At 50.4% G+C, this 15,274-nt stretch overlaps 2 protein-coding genes across 5 annotated transcripts; both read left to right on the forward strand.

The window, feature by feature from the left end:
* Nucleotides 1-2,361: 2,361 nt before the first annotated feature.
* Nucleotides 2,362-13,381, forward strand: MPV17 (mitochondrial inner membrane protein MPV17). Of its 4 annotated transcripts, XM_008513004.2 has the most exons (8): nt 2,364-2,459; nt 2,944-3,018; nt 9,957-10,072; nt 10,284-10,376; nt 10,482-10,577; nt 10,819-10,851; nt 11,114-11,166; nt 12,415-13,381. In XM_008513004.2, exons 1-8 carry the CDS (start codon nt 2,390-2,392, stop codon nt 12,482-12,484), a joined length of 606 nt encoding a protein of 201 aa, XP_008511226.2. In that variant the 5' UTR covers nt 2,364-2,389; the 3' UTR covers nt 12,485-13,381. The 4 variants fall into 4 exon arrangements, with proteins under 4 accessions (XP_070429150.1, XP_008511226.2, XP_070429152.1 ...); XM_070573049.1 differs by lacking the exon at nt 11,114-11,166 and having other exon boundaries at nt 2,362-2,459; nt 10,819-11,052; XM_070573051.1 differs by lacking the exon at nt 11,114-11,166 and having other exon boundaries at nt 2,373-2,459.
* Nucleotides 13,132-15,135, forward strand: UCN (urocortin). The gene is made up of 2 exons (XM_070573055.1): nt 13,132-14,314; nt 14,581-15,135. Exon 2 carries the CDS (start codon nt 14,594-14,596, stop codon nt 14,972-14,974), a length of 381 nt encoding a protein of 126 aa, XP_070429156.1. The 5' UTR covers nt 13,132-14,314; nt 14,581-14,593; the 3' UTR covers nt 14,975-15,135.
* The last annotated feature ends 139 nt before the right edge of the window (nt 15,136-15,274 follow it).

The raw sequence follows: 15,274 nt of genomic DNA on the forward strand, positions 1-15,274 counted from the left end.
GCTGCAGACTCATAGTGACTGCAGTACTGCCTCCTATGCAAAGACAGACCCCAGCAATGAGAAATAGGCAAACCATAGTCTTGGAATATATAGGAGTACTATTTGAGGCTTGAGGGGAAGTAGTCAGATGACCTCAGGAAACAGAGAAAAATATGCAGCCAGCTCCCGTTGAAGGCCATGGAGATTAGTTTAGTGCCCTCCTGGAATTAGACCCTGTGGCACTTTAAACTGATTGGCCCAGATTAGACTGAGCAGATTTCTGCTTCTTCAGTGTAGGGAATTTATCATACGTCAGAAAATCTTCTCTAAGAAGAAAGGAATCAAGTGGTTCAGTTCCTTTCCTGTACAGAAGAGGAAACAGACCTGGAGGAAACACAGACCATTAGCAGCAGAGGGACCTCAACTCATGCCACTGCATAGGACCATCCTATTGTGATCTAGCTCATATTATGCCAGTATTGTTTTTTAAGCTCACCGATGAGGAAGTGCCTTCCTTTGCAGAGAAGCTTTGCTTATTCTACCCAGCGGCCCCTTGACACTACACCATGAAATCCCACTCTCAGTGGTAGGAAAGATGGATCCTGGAGACCCACGCTATTGAGGCCATAGGTTGATGCTGCTAGCCCTGCTCCTGCTTCTGAGTCTCTGCCCTCATCCCCACCTCCAAAAGGAAATCAGGAAGATGCTTTCAGCTCTTGCTCTCTTTTACTACCGTAAACCTTTTTCTCCCCAGGCCACTCCCCTTCCAACCCTCCCTCCTAGCATATCCACTTTATGCTACCCATGAGTTCCTGCACTTTTCTACCTTTGTGCCTTTGCTCACATTATTCCCTCCTTCAAGAGTGTCCTTTCTCCGCCGTCTCCACCAAAGACCTATTCATCCTTTAAGGTCCCAGCTCAAATCCCACCTTCACCAAGGAGCTTCCCAGATTTCTCCAGTGAAAATTACTCTCCCTCCCATGTATTCACAAGAGGGAAGGAAGGAAAAGAGGATAATCAAGTGTCTATTAAGCACTTGATCTATTTCAGGTACTTTGCTTATGTTACTTAATCATATGAGGTAGGTATTGTCCCATTTTACTTGATGAAGAAAGATTCTGAGGATAAGCAGTCTGAATAAGGCCACATAAGTAGTAAGTAATGGTGCTGAGATTTGAACCTAGACAATCTTGACTTCAGAATACAACTTTCCAACCTACCAAGTTCGGTCTCCTATTACGTTTACTAGTGTAAATTCACTCCTCTAGCACAGTGTTTTGCACATAGCAGCCTGTAGTTAAACGTAACATATTTTCTTGCTTCCTTGCTGTGTCTTCATTATCTGTGACAGGATTCTCACTGCCTTAATCACGTAGGAATTGAGTAAGTTGAGGCTGGACCTAGCCAGGTAGAGAGCCTGAAAGAGTCAGATATGGCTGCCCCCTGAAGTGTGCGCTCCCTGGAAGTAGTTGAGTGAAGACTGCCAGTCTGACAGGGATCTTGGAGTTTCTATCATCCTAGAAAGGATGTTGTACTATATTCACAAAATTTTAGGCTATTAGAGCTGGAAAGGGATTAAGAAATCCCCTAATCTGCTGGTTTTTAAACACTTTTTGTTGTGAGCCCCTTTGTTTAAAAGTGGCTCACTCAAAGTGTGTGTGTGTATATATGTGTATATATATACACATATATATATTTATAAGTATATATATTTAAAGTTGAGGTAAAGAACCTGTAGTGATACCCACCCTCCAACATCTCATAAACCCTTAAAACTGAGGGGCCCAGTTTGAAAAACACATAGCCTAACTCCTCCGTTTCACAGATGAGGAACCTTAAGTTTAAGTCTAGTGATGACCAAGGCTGCATAGCCCGCTAGTTATGAAACCAGTACCTAAACCTGAGGTTCTATAATCCCTAGCTTTCCACGGAGGAGTCATGCAACATTTCTAAAGGCTATTGTGGACAAAGCACTGAATTAGTTGGTTTGAGGAAGACAAATATGAACAAGACCCAGTGCCACCCATTCAGGAGCTCACAATTGAGGCTAGTGAAGACCTAGGGACAAAAAACAGCACATGCGCGCACTTAATCTATCACTTATAGTCACCAAACCGATTCCTGACAGAAGGACGTCAGGACCCTGGCCAGCTCCGCGACGAGGGAACAGTAAGGGTCTCCCCAGGTTGAGAGGCTCGGACATCGGGGAGGGCAGGGGAGGCGGAGGCAAAGGTCCGACCCAGGTAGAAGGAAATATGGAAGGCGAGCCCCATACAACGACCCGGTGCAGTCCACTTGGAAAAGGGCTGCTCACAGACCGAGCTGAGCCGCTCTCCACTGGCGTTAGTTGCTCAGTCCACTCCCACTCCTGCCCCTGGCGCAGAGGAAAGCCTCTTAGCCAGCCGGGCGGATGGGGCGGGGCTTGTGGCGGAAGTCTGTGCCTGCTCAGGTCTCGCGGGAGGGGCTGAGCTCGTGCCCAGGTGAGTAGCCGGCGTTCCGCAGTCACCGGCTCAAAGTGCACTGAGCCACGAGCGCCCACAGTGCCTGTGGCCGTTCCAGTCTCTATTTCTCGTGTAGAGTTGGACTCAGGAAAAATGCGGGCTGTTCCTACTAAGAATGTGAATCCGGGGACCGACCAGGCTCTGGGTGAAAGCCAGAACAAACCTGTCCTCTTGAGTGCCTTGGTCGGGTCAGAGGACCCCAGGTGGCCCTGCTTCGGGCTGGGGGTGGGGTGGCAGGTGGCTGCCACCGGGATTCTATAGCCGCCCACAGCCTTCCTCTCTCCCCCGATTGTCTAAGGCGACTCCTGTGACAGGAAGCTGTCCAGGAAGCATCCCTCCTGAGGCCTCTGCCCCCTTAGGACATATTGGAAGTGGAGAGAGGGAGTGGGCACAAGGGAAAGTCAAGCGTCTCTGATTATGGGGAGGGGCAGTGGGGGTGACCCCTCTCCTCTTGGATTGACAGGAAGCATGGCACTCTGGCGGGCATACCAGCGGGCCCTGACTGCTCACCCGTGGAAAGTACAGGTCCTGACAGCTGGTGAGTGTTCTGGGACCTGAGTGGGACCAGAGCAGGCTGATTTGGGAGGCAGAAGCTCACCCCACCGCACCTCTCATTTTTTTTCTTCTGTTCATCTCCCTCGAAGGTTTGGTCTCTGTCATCCCAAGCTGTCCCCAGTCTGTTTTGGAGGGTGGCTCCCCAAGGCTGTTCTTAAGGAAAAGGGTATGCATAATTGGCCTAGCTGTGAACTAGGATCTGAAAGTCCTCAAAAAGCTGAGGAGGGGGCCGGCCCCATGGCTGAATGGTTAAGTTCGCGCCCTCTGCTTCCGTGGCCCAGGGTTTCACAAGTTTGGATCCTGGGCGCAGACCTGGCACCGCTCATCCGCCATGCTGAGGTGGCGTCCCACATGCCACAACTAGAAGGACCCACAACTAAAAATATATACAACTATGTACCAGGGGGCTTTGGGGAGAAGAAGGAAAAATTAAAAATCTGAAAAAAATAAAATCAGGGGCCGGCCCAGTGGCTGAGTGGTTCAGTTCTCGCACTCCGCTGTGGCGGCCCAGGGTTTCACAGGTTTGGATCCTGGCGCAGACATGGCACCACTTCTCAGGCCATGCTGAGGCAGTATCCCACATGCCACAACTAGAAGGATCCACAACTAAAACATATAACTATGAACTGGGGGGATTTGGGGAGAAAAAGCAGCCAAAAAAAAGATTGGCAACAGTTGTTAGCTCAGGTGCCAATCTTAAAAAAAAAAAAAGCTGAGGAGTCATTCCTTAAGAAGAAAAGCATTACCCCAGAAGGCCTTAATTTAGAAAACTAACAGTAACAAACACTCCTCTAAGATTTTACAGTGTGCAAAACACTTTCAAATACATTATCTTACAGGGTCCCCACAAAGGTCTGCGAGCTAAGATTACTTGAGTCCACATTAAATCACACCCTAATAAGTGCTGGAATCAGGACTCTTACACCAGTTTATTTTCCTTAGTATTTTTTTTATCTTGAAATATATCTTAACATACAAAAGAACAATTAAGACGTGCACTGTTTGAATAGTATCAAAACAATATTCCTGTATCAGTACCCAGCTTTGAGACCCCTTGAGTGCCTCTCCCTAATTCATATGCCCCAAGAGATAATCACTTTCTTGAGTTTTGTTTGTATCATTCTTTTGCTTTGCTTAATAGTTTTACTACCTATGTATGTATCCCCAAACAATATACTAATCAAGTACTAATTACATAATATTAAATACTAATTACATAATACTAAATACTAATACAGTATACTAATACTAATTTTTTTTTTACTCCAAATCCAGTGATTGAGTAGCAACCTCACAAAGGTAACCCAGTGACTTACCTGCATTTGTTACTATCTTCTTTTTGCAGATTAGCTAATGTAAGAGCAGATGGTACAAAGATAAATAAGTTTTATAGGGGGAAGGATTAGAAGGATATGACTATCAAGGCAGTGCAAGAGTGATCAGATTAAGATGGGGTCTTGCCTAGTTTGGAGGAAGAGAACAGAATTTTAATGAAGACCATGGGCTTCTGAGAGCAAGACTCTTGAAAGGGATGGGGGGCTATGGAAGCCAGGGTGGAACAGAGATCCTGTTACTGGAATAGCTCCACATCAGCACTAGAAACTTCACTAGGTGACTGGCCAAGGGATGGACTCCTTTGCCCCTCCCTGGGCCCCTCTCTAGCCTCCTATGCCCAACCACCCCATGTCCTGTCCTCAGAGTGTCCGTCAGCCTGCATGACTCACCTGGCTGCGTGTGTGGTGACTCATGCTGGACTGTGTGGCTGTGATGGGAACTGACACGCTGGGCCCTTTGCCCAGCCTCAAATTCCCTCAGGACCCCTAACTCCCGGAAGGAAGGTTCCCCATCATGGCCATCAAGAATAGGGAGGGAAGGATAGTCCTTGTGTTTCCCTCCCAAGGGATCTGCAGCTGACATGGGCAGGAGCTAGAGCTCCAAGGGGCCCAAGTGCAGACGTGTGGCTGAACTGGGGTGCTGGTCTGTCACTGCTCGAGCCTTGTGGCTCCACACCCCCAGTCTTCCTGAGGCTGTGCCAACATTTCAGCTCAGCCCTGAAGATACCTCTAGGTAGCAGTTTCCTCAGACTTTTCCAGACCTTTCAGGCTTTTCCTTTCCTGCTGCTCAGTGTATTTGGATCAAACTACAAATAAAGGGAAGAGGTAAGTTTAGCTTACTGAGCTGTTTTTAGACCCCCAGAACAGTAGTTCCTAAGGTCCCATGGGATCACACTGGAAAATAGAATAGAGATTTCAGACTTGGGATTAGAAGATCAAGATTTGGATCTCAGAGCCATGGCACTTAGCTGTGTGAACCAGAACAAGTCAATAAATGTCTTTGAGCCTCAGTTTTCCTCATTTAGAACTTGAGTTTAGTTATATGATCTCACAGTCAGTGTAGGGATTATCTCTGTGAAAAGCTTTAGAAATCAAAAAATACTGAATAAATTTAAAAGGCACTAGGGATTGGCTCTTTGTGTGAGTGTTGGCAACCCAGGCACAACAATCTATTCTTTTTATAGTGGTGTTTGGGTTGGCTTTGTTCCACCTGCCATAAATCTGAACATGGATAACTGTCTTAGCCTTGGTTCTCCGAAAAACAGAGCCTGAAGCTTCTGTGCAGGTACTTTGTAAGGGAGTAGGAAGCGATCCCATGGGGGGAAGAGGGAGAGCTGATATAAGGATGCATCATCAAATTGGACACTGCTTAGGGCACCTGGCCACTCAATCCCTTAAAACTGACAGAGAAGCTCTTTGAAATGCCTTTTAGGACTCTATGGGTGAATAGTCTTTTCTGGAGAAAAGGAGAAACTTTTACCCACCAGCGCCCATTCCATATTGGTCAAAGGTTCATCACATGGGATGTTAATGCTTGTGTGCTACCAGGTTGCACATGCATAGTCCCCAGGTAAAGCATCAACAGCGCAGCCCCAGGTATAGCATGGGCCTAAGGCAAGGAATCTATCAGATCGAACTGCGCTAGTGGCTGGAGTAAGAGAGAAGTGAATCAAGAAAATCTGAAATGGTTCAAAAGAAGTATCTGACACACCCAGTTTTGGCCAAGCCGGAATCAGGGGGAAGGCAGCCTGCTGTGTGTTCTGCAGAGTCTGAGTCAGCCTTATCCTGTTCTTTCTTGAGGACCCTTCCGGTCTCCAGTGGGCCCAGGGCCCAGCTCCATCCATCTTAGGCCACCTGGTCCTGCTGTGGGAGCAGCTGAGCTTCTGCAGACACTAGTTTCCCTGGAATCTGAATTGAGCCAGGAAGTGAGAGCTCAGTAGGCATTAGAGACCATCCAGTCCAGCCACTAATACTACAGAGAAGAAAACTGAGGCAAGAGTGGGGAGTGACATGCACTAAGGTCTCACGTGGTCAGTAGTGGAGCTAGCATTAGAACCTGGGGCACTTCCCAATGTACTGCCCTGTACTTGAGACTCCTGGGGCCTCAGAATGCTAAGTGTAGCCCCAGCTTGTCTGGGCTTAGATACCTCACAAGCTGCAGAACCTTCCAGTTTGTCTCAATTTCTAGCTGTAGGACGGGTTCAGGCCAGGTATGGAGAGAGCATTCAGACCAATCCAAGAGGATGCACTCTCCCCTCTCACTGCTGGACTTCAGCTCCCTCGGGGCTCTGGCAGACCAAGCCCCTGCCCCAGGCAGCTATTTAGTTATTGGAGACTTTTGGGGAGGAATGTGTTGACAGCACCACTGGCCCCATGCCGGTTCCTATACCTGCTGACCCAGGCCTCCTACACTCAAGGACTCCCTGCTTCTCATTCCAACTTCCTGCCCCTCTGCCTTCTCATCTTCCATTAACACTTTATTTTCATGCATTTAAAACTCCATGCACAAAAGCCAGAAGAGGAACAAAATAGAGGAAATAGGGAATTTGCCCTGACCTGTGCTTAAGAAAAGGGTATGAAGTTGGGGCTTTTTCACTAGTGGGCAGGGAGTGGTCCCAAATAGATCTGTGCTCAAAGGTAGGCTGTCCCCCACCCCGCTACTCTGCTGGATCTGGTGGCGAGTGATGGCATGAGAATTGGCACCTACCCAGGGGTATGATGTCACACCCACGCCAGCATCTGCCCGCTGGGCTCTGTGCCCAGCCTGTCATTGGGGCACCACTACCCGGCAGCCCCTTGCCCTGCCTCATCGGGGCTGGGGCATTATGACTCTGCAGGCCTCCAGCCTCAACCCTCTGGAAACAAGCCCAAGGAAAGGGGAGCCAGAGCACCGGAAGATCCAGATCAACCTAATATGTGCAGAAGGATTCCCAGAGCCTGGGGTGTTTGGGTCTGCTTGGGCCCTGGGGTTGGGGAAGATGGAATGAAGAATCTGAATGGCAGCCCTTCCTGTTCAAACAATCACTTGGACTGGAAATGCAAGCCTTGCTCTATGCTTTGACCAAAGCCGGAGACCACCCTGGAGTTGCTGCAGGCCAGGAGGCCTGATGATCTGCGGGCAGAGGAGGAACCTCTGGGCACTGGCCTGTCAGAAATGGACAGAACTAGCAGGGGCTACAGAGCTACACACCACCTTCTGACTCCTGTGGCTACCCTTTCACTTGGTGGTCCCTCAGGCTTGATGGGCGTGGTTTGGGGGCCTGGGAGCCATCTTTCTCAAAGGCTGCAGGCTGCCAGGACTATGGGGCTAGAAGTCAGGGACTTTGGTTTTCATTTCTGCTCTGCCTTTAGCTTGTGTGACTGTTGGCAAACCATGAAGAGTGAAAACACATACCTCTCTTTGTGACTCCTTCCTTCCCAGGAATATTGCTGCTTGCCATCCCCAGAGGTGGTCACATTCTGAGCAGTAAAAGAGGGAGGAAGAGCATTAGTCCAGGAAGTGTCTTTGATATGTGGGCCTTTGGGACCTTGTTTGGGCAGGAACCCCCTGCCAGGAGCAGCTGTAGGAGCCTCTTGGCGCCCTCTGGCCCCTAAGCCCAAGTCTCGGTCTGTCCTGGGAATTCCCTGACCTGTTCCTCCCTGGGAGAAGGCCTGGGTTCAGGTCCCAACTCCACTCCTTACCGTCACCTCATCTCTCAGAGACATTAAGTGGATGTGTGACCCCTTACCTCCCAGACCTTTTGTGATGATTAAATGTGTGGGAACCCTTTGTAAACTGTAAACATCTTGCCAAAGCAGAATGTTCAACTGTTAGTTCCTTCATTTAAGAAGTGACCACCTTTTTATTCCACCCTGCCCAGGCCTTCTCAGGGTCACTCTGCCATTTATGCGTGGCCACAGCAGCTCCCTCCTCCCCGTAGTGCAGCTGGTGACCCCAAGTTGTCAGAGGGGGAGAGGGAGTTAAGTCCTGGCTGCATGAGTGGGGAGCAAGCCCTCAGTACCACTGGTCCTCACACCTTGAGCCTGACCTTCAGTCCTTCGGGCTAGACTTTTCAGAGCAGTCCTGTTGTTTGGAGTGATACATTTGACATATTTCCTTGGTATATTTTCTGAGCACCTGCCCAGGGCTCTTTTAGGTGTGGCAGGGGATAAGAGAACAACGATGTCTAAGATTCTGTCCTTGTCCTCTGGGAGGTCGTGTGTAGGCATGTTCTGGGAAAAGCTTCCACCACTTTGGGAGTTTGAGGGAGAGAGGAAGCAGGGTTGCCTTAACAGGTGTGCTGAGGGTCCCAGAGCTGCTTCATGGCTGGGAGTGCCAGCAGCCTAGGTCACCTATGGGTGCCCCAGCTCCAGCCCCAGCCCTAGCTGTCAGCCTTACCCAGCTTCCTCTGACGAGGCTGCTCAGGGGCAGGACTGTGCAGAGAGTGCGGGGGAAGAGCAGTGAGTGTGCAGCCAGCACGGACGTCAGAGCCAGCCAGGCCAAGGAATGGGGTTGAAGGATGTGTTTGCCCAGTGCTAATTGAGGGCACAAGGACAGTGGTGGTTATGGGGCTGGAGGGGGGCTCTTATTACTCAGTGAGATGGGCAGGCGAGCTGGAGATCACATGGTCACTCCCAAGTGGCCCTATAAATGTATGTTTGCTAGAAACCATCACGCCACCATAACTGACAGGGGGTCTGTAAATAGTGGTGATTTCTGTCTTGGTTTGTGGGTGTGGGTATCTGACTAGTGCTGCTTGGAGCTGGGTGTCTGTGCAAGTGAGGGGAAGAGAAGTGGATGCAAAGGCCTGGGGGAGAAGTGGCTATAATACCTATTGCCAGCTCAATCTGAGGTTGTGAATGGGGAAGTCTGGGTTTACCTGATTGTGCTAAGAAGTGACCAGGACTCTTCCTCGTGGGGACTCTTACCGGCTAAACCAGTCATCTTCCTGCTGGGACCATTTGAGCACTCATGTTTTAGAAAAAGTTATTCTTGCTGTTCTCCACAAATAGAGCTCCCCAAAACCAAGGTGAAGGGCATTGGTCAGGGTCTTACCTTGCACTGGGGGAAAAAGCCCAGGGTTCCTTACCATTCTATACATGATCTATTCATCGTGTGGTGTCCTGGAAAGAACACTGTCTAGGAAGTCAAGCCACCTGGTTCTTGCCTTGGCTCTGCCACTTACTGGTTATGTGAGGTCCCAGACCTTCATTTCCATACCTCTAAAATAAGGGGTTTGGATGGAATTGTCTGGAAGGCCTTTCCAATTCTAACAGTCCATGGTTCTCAGCTCTTGATACCTTAGATTCTTTTTGCTCTATCTGCAGTTTCTGACTCTGACTTCCCTTTGTTGCTCAATACAGAGTTCTTAGGCCCTGGCCTGCTCAAGGCTGCCCATCTCAGTTTCCAACAGGATGCATATGAGATATCACCCTCCTTGGAGAGGTATCACCATCCTTGAGGCAACAGGAAGGGACTAGCCATTTGCCCCAGAATTAAGCCCTTGGGCTCAGAGTGCCAGAGCCTCATTTGGGGACTTTCCTCCCTCCTTGGAGTGGCAGCCTATCCCCAGGAGGTGTCCTGACAACACCCATATGCCTTTCACAGGGTCTCTGATGGGTCTAGGTGACGTTATCTCACAGCAACTGGTGGAGAGGAGAGGTCTGTGGGAACACCAGACTAGCCGGACTCTGACCATGTTCTCTCTGGGCTGTGGCTTTGTGGTAAGTTCTGCCCACAGCAGGGCTGCTGGTGGATTGGACAGTGGTCTTAGTTCTGTTTGGTTTCCCCTGGCCTCTCTCATATCTGAGCCAACCTTGAGTTTCTGTTTCCCCTGGGATTTGGCTTCTAATACTCAAGGAGAAACTTTGTGATATAAAAGCCAAGTGCTCCCCTCACTACATCCCTGCTCCCCTCTCTGGGCTTTACTTTCAGGGCCCTGTAGTAGGAGGCTGGTACAGGGTTTTGGACCGGCTCATCCCTGGTACCACCAAAGTGGATGCACTAAAGAAGATGCTGTTGGATCAGGTGAGCAGAAGGAAAAGGGAGTTGGGAAGGGTGAGCTATGTTGGGGGTGTGTTGGGGGTGTGTTGGGGGTCAGCTACTCACAGCACTTTCATTTCTCTTCCCTAGGGGGGCTTTGCCCCGTGTTTTCTAGGCTGTTTCCTCCCACTGGTAGGAGCAGTCAATGGATTGTCAGCCCAGGATAATTGGGCCAAACTCCAGCGGGTGAGCTGGACAGTGTGGGGAAGATCTCTGGCTGGCAGACTGGCAGGTCGGGAATGAGGCAGGGTTTGTGGAATGAGAAAGGTGAAGTGCAGCTAGATCCCAGGCTCTGGAGGGGAGGAGCTGAGGGGGTGTGATGCAGAAATACGTCCTTCGAACAGAAGTCTATGTGTGATATTTAGACTGGGAGGTGAGAGATGCTTGGAAATGCAAGTGTTAACTTGTTCCTTCTCTGTCTCCTTAGGATTATCCTGATGCCCTCATCACCAACTACTATGTAAGAGCTGACACCTCAACTGCCTGTTTTCCTGCTTCCTTGAATCCAGATGTGCCCAGGGATTGGGGTCCTCCTGACATAGAAGTCCCTCAGTTGGGATTGCTCTCTTGTTCCCAGTGTGGGCACATACTCAGGAAAGCGCTCACCCGGTTGTTCAATTTGTTCTTGTCTACAGAAGTTGGAGTAAGACCAGACAAGGCAGTGAGTCTGGGGGTCAGGTGATGGAGGCAGCTCCCCAACATTTACATTCTCTCTCTTGTAGCTCTGGCCTGCTGTGCAGTTAGCCAACTTCTACCTGGTCCCCCTTCATTACAGGTATGACAGATCCCTACCCTACCCTTCAAGGAAGATCTATATTATGAACAGTTGTAGATGAAGTGATTCTCATTTCAACCTAGAACTACTTTAAAGATTTTATTTTTCCTTGTTCTCCCCAAAGTCCCCCAGTACATAGTTGTATATTTTTAGTTGTGGGTCTTTCTAGTTGTGGCATGTGGGATGCCACCTCACTATGGCCTGATGAGCGGTGCCATGTCCACACCCAGGGTCCAAACTAGTGAAACCCTGGGCCGCTGAAGCAGAGCACATGAACTTAACCACTCGGCCATGGGGCCGGCCCCCAACCTTGAACTACTTTAGACCCTCCAGAACCCTCTGCCCTGTTCAGAGCTCCTCAGACTCTCTAGCATTTTATTCAGAACCTCTTATCATTACAGAGCCTGTCCCAGGGTGTCTGCCCATTGCCCTTCTTCATCTTCCTAGGGAGGGTCCTGCTCCACACCCCTGGTCTCCATCCCACCTGAGCTCTCTACCTTTGCTGCGGGGACAGTTCCTGGGGTGCTGCAGCCTGGATTAGATAGAAAGGTAGCCCAAAGAACCAAGTAGGAACCTGGTCGGGTTACTGTACTGCAAAGTAGCATTTTACCCTAATAATAAAGGTAGTTGCTGAAACCACAATAAAAAATATAGTGGAACTCAAGATGAGTAGTTAAAATTATTGGAGGTGAGGGGCGCTTTGAGAACAGGGAAAAATATGAAACTCTGTAGGGGGAATGTGGTCAAAATTTACATGAATAGCATTGCTAAAAGGAATATAGACTTATGAACCAAGTCTTAAACATTAGGGTCCTTGCAACACTCTTTGAAACTAAAGGAAGGTAAAGTTAAAAAAGAAAAGGAAGTTCTATTTTGTATGGCAGATGGCAGATAGTACATTTTTGGAAGATGAGAGCTCCTCAACTGGTACAAGACAGACAGATTTGTGTGTTTAGAAGGAGCCTGGACAGGGGTATGGATAGCAGAGCCATGCATGGCAAGATGGCTGCTGCGGTAGTTAAGTTTGAGGCTCTTGTCCAGAAGACAGTGTTCTGGGACACTACCAGAACCTAAGTTGGTTGTCCTCTGGTCTGAGCCATGCATCTTTCCATAGGGGGCTGAAGGAGAGAGACCTAAATATGGACATTCTCAGAGATAATCCCTCCTTTTTCACTGCACTTCCCATCTCTTTCCCCTTGCTTGCTCCTCATTCTTCCTTTTCTTCATGATGCCATTCCTGTTCCTTAGGTTGGCTGTTGTCCAGTGTGTTGCTGTTATCTGGAACTCCTACCTGTCCTGGAAGGCACATCAGCTCTAAGCCTGCCTCTCTCCGTTGTTTCCGCCTTGCAGTGATGCTGATTGGCTCAGGAATGGTCAGACAACCTCCTCAAAGTGGGCACATCAGTTTTCACAGGGTCCATTTGCTAGTCAGAACTTAATGGGGTTAGCACCATGAAGTGGCCCATTTCACTCCAAAATGTAAACTGATTCCTTTTGAAATCAGTAAAACCTTTATAATGGTCTTATAACCCATCACATCCATAAATATTTGTTGAACCAGATGATCTTGTCAACTTTAGTTTACACTCATATCCTGGCAAATGCCACCCATCCCCACTTTTCGTAGACACATCTGTTTCTCTAACCCTTCCCAGCCCTAGTGTAACTCCAGTTCTTTGGGGGCTCCCTCAAACTCTTTATATCATGCCTCCATAAATATGTTATTAAGTATGTAATCTGGAACCTGCAGAGGCAACGAGTAAGACTAACAGAAACCTATTGGAGAGTCAAAATTTCTAGAGCTGGAAAGAAGCCTAGAGACCACCAAGCCCAATCTTCCTTTACAGATGAGGACATTGAGGTCCATAGAAGCGAAGTGACTTGTCCACATCATGACTTAGTGGCAGAGTAGAAACTTGAACCCAAGTGCTAAAGAGTGAATGTTTGAATACCCCCCAAATTCATATGGTGAAAAGCTAATGCCCAAGGTGATGGTATTAGGAGGTCGGCCTTTGGGAGGTGATTAGGGCATGAGGGCAGAGCCCTCATGGGATTAATACCCTTATAAAAGAGGCTATGTTTGGACACAGCAAGTAGGTGCCATCTGTGAACCAGAAAGCAGGTCCTCACCAGACACTGAATCTACCTGTGCCATGATCTTGGACTTCTCAGCCTCCAGAACTGTAAGAAATAAATGTCTGTTGTTTATTAGTCACCCAGTTTATGCTTTTTTTTTTTTTAGAGCATCTCGAATGAACTAAGACGCCATGTTTCCTTATTTCCTACCCAGTGATCTTAACCTGGAGATCAAAGATATAAAAATGCTGCTTCTCTGATTCCCAGGAAAGTGTTAACTTGTCTAAGCTACCACTTTGGGACAAACTCAGAAGCAGATGGACCAACCTTTTGTGGTCTGAAAGCACCCTGAGGCCAGAGACCCTCTTTTTAGGGTGCCTCAGTCAGACAGCTCTAGAGTTTAGATCCTGGAGCTGGAATAAGGTCAAGAATCCTGGCAGACTCAGGCTGCCTCAGCTGCCTCTTGGGGAGTACCAAGGGGCAGCTGAGTGCCAGCCGTGTGTTCCTGATCGTCTCAGTTTACAGAACGCATAGCTGGGGCAAGAGACTGGGTCTGAGCAGCGCGGCATTCTCCCAATGTCTCCGGCCCCTTCTAGAGGCAGAGGACAGGGTCAGCACCACGGACAGCCCCGCGGTTCAGCCTCCCTTTCGTGTACCAGAGAAGACTGGAGATCTGGACTAGTCTAGTCTGGGGACCGGCCCTCCAGTCACTGCTGGCTGTTCTAAGCGGGTGAAGGACTTTCGTGGCTCCCAGAGCAATCTTTACACTCCAGCCAGCCTCATGCCCCCTTGAGTCTGGTGTTGCTTCCAGCGCTAGCCCCAAAGACGCGAAGTCTCGTGTCCTGTGGCGTGCCCCTCGGGGTCTCGCAACTGGCTGGAGTGGAAGCTGCGGCCGTCATTGCTCTACAGTCAGTGCATGTTCCTCGCTGACGTCAGTCGGAGCTGTCCTGGCACTATAAAAGGCTGGCGGCGGTCCCAGGACAGACCCCAGTTCCCCAAGGCGCCCTCAGCCCGCCCCGAGGGACGAGACTGGAGCTCCGTCCTGCACCGTGCAGACGCTCTCCGGCAACCCGTGAGTGACTCGGAGCGTCCGCCCGAGATTCCTTAGCACCAGGACCCTGCTGCGCTCAGCTCACCCACCGAGACCCGCCAAGAGGGAGGGAGGGAGAAAAGGGTGGCACAGGACTGGGCAGCGGCTGGGGCTGGAGGGAAGGCTGTGGGCACCGGGAGGCAGCCGCAGGGGCCCGGCAAGAGCACTGGACGTGCACCGGAAGGAGGGCGGCGCCACTTGCGACTGTCCCAGGCGCACCTCACCCTGCGCTGCCCCTGTGTATTCAGGGCCGGTGGCACCATGAGGCAGGCGGGACGCGCGGCGCTGCTGGCGGCACTGCTGCTGTTGGCACAGCTGCGCTCGGGGAGCAGCCAGTGGAGCCCAGAGGTGACGGAGGCCGGGGTCCAGGACCCGAGTCTGCGCTGGATTCCCGGGGTGCGAAACCAGAGCGGCGGGGCCCGCGCGCTCCTCTTGCTGCTGGCTGAGCGTTTCCCGCGCCGCGCGGGGCCCCGCCGATGGGTATCTGGGACCGCGGGCGAGCGGCCGCGACGGGACGACCCTCCACTGTCCATTGACCTCACCTTCCACCTGCTGAGGACCCTGCTGGAGCTGGCGCGGACGCAGAGCCAGCGGGAGCGCGCAGAGCAGAATCGCATCATATTCGACTCGGTGGGCAAGTGATCTGCAGGGTCCGGGGCCCCGAAAACCTCGACCTCCATCCCCCACCCCTGGGCTAGGAAGTGCGCGCCCGGAACTGCCCCAGTCCCACAGCTCTAGAACTGCCCAGGGATACCCTGAGCACTCTCTGCGTTGCTAGTTTTTAATAAAAGTGCTGAAGAGCCTTTGGCCTCTGTTGTGGGGGCGCGGGAAGCCCAGCGGGGTGAGAACTGTTGGGAAAGTGGGGACTCCCAGGCCGGCGGGAGGGAACCAGGTGCTGCAGGAGGGCTCCGCGAGAATGGCTTTCAGCCAAGGTCCTGTGGT

This window comes from Equus przewalskii, chromosome 14 (genome assembly GCF_037783145.1).
Source record: "Equus przewalskii isolate Varuska chromosome 14, EquPr2, whole genome shotgun sequence".
NCBI lineage: Eukaryota > Metazoa > Chordata > Mammalia > Perissodactyla > Equidae > Equus > Equus przewalskii.

Excerpts from the sequence above, each read along its gene's own strand:
- MPV17 (XM_070573049.1), top strand. The coding sequence starts at position 2,390 with ATGGGGCGGGGCTTGTGGCGGAAGTCTGTGCCTGCTCAGGTCTCGCGG. Across the intron at positions 2,460-2,943 it reads GGGGCTGAGCTCGTGCCCAG|GAAGCATGGCACTCTGGCGG; the intron begins GTGAGTAGCCGG and ends TTGGATTGACAG. Across the intron at positions 10,377-10,481 it reads AGAAGATGCTGTTGGATCAG|GGGGGCTTTGCCCCGTGTTT; the intron begins GTGAGCAGAAGG and ends TCTCTTCCCTAG.
- UCN (XM_070573055.1), top strand. The coding sequence starts at position 14,594 with ATGAGGCAGGCGGGACGCGCGGCGCTGCTGGCGGCACTGCTGCTGTTG.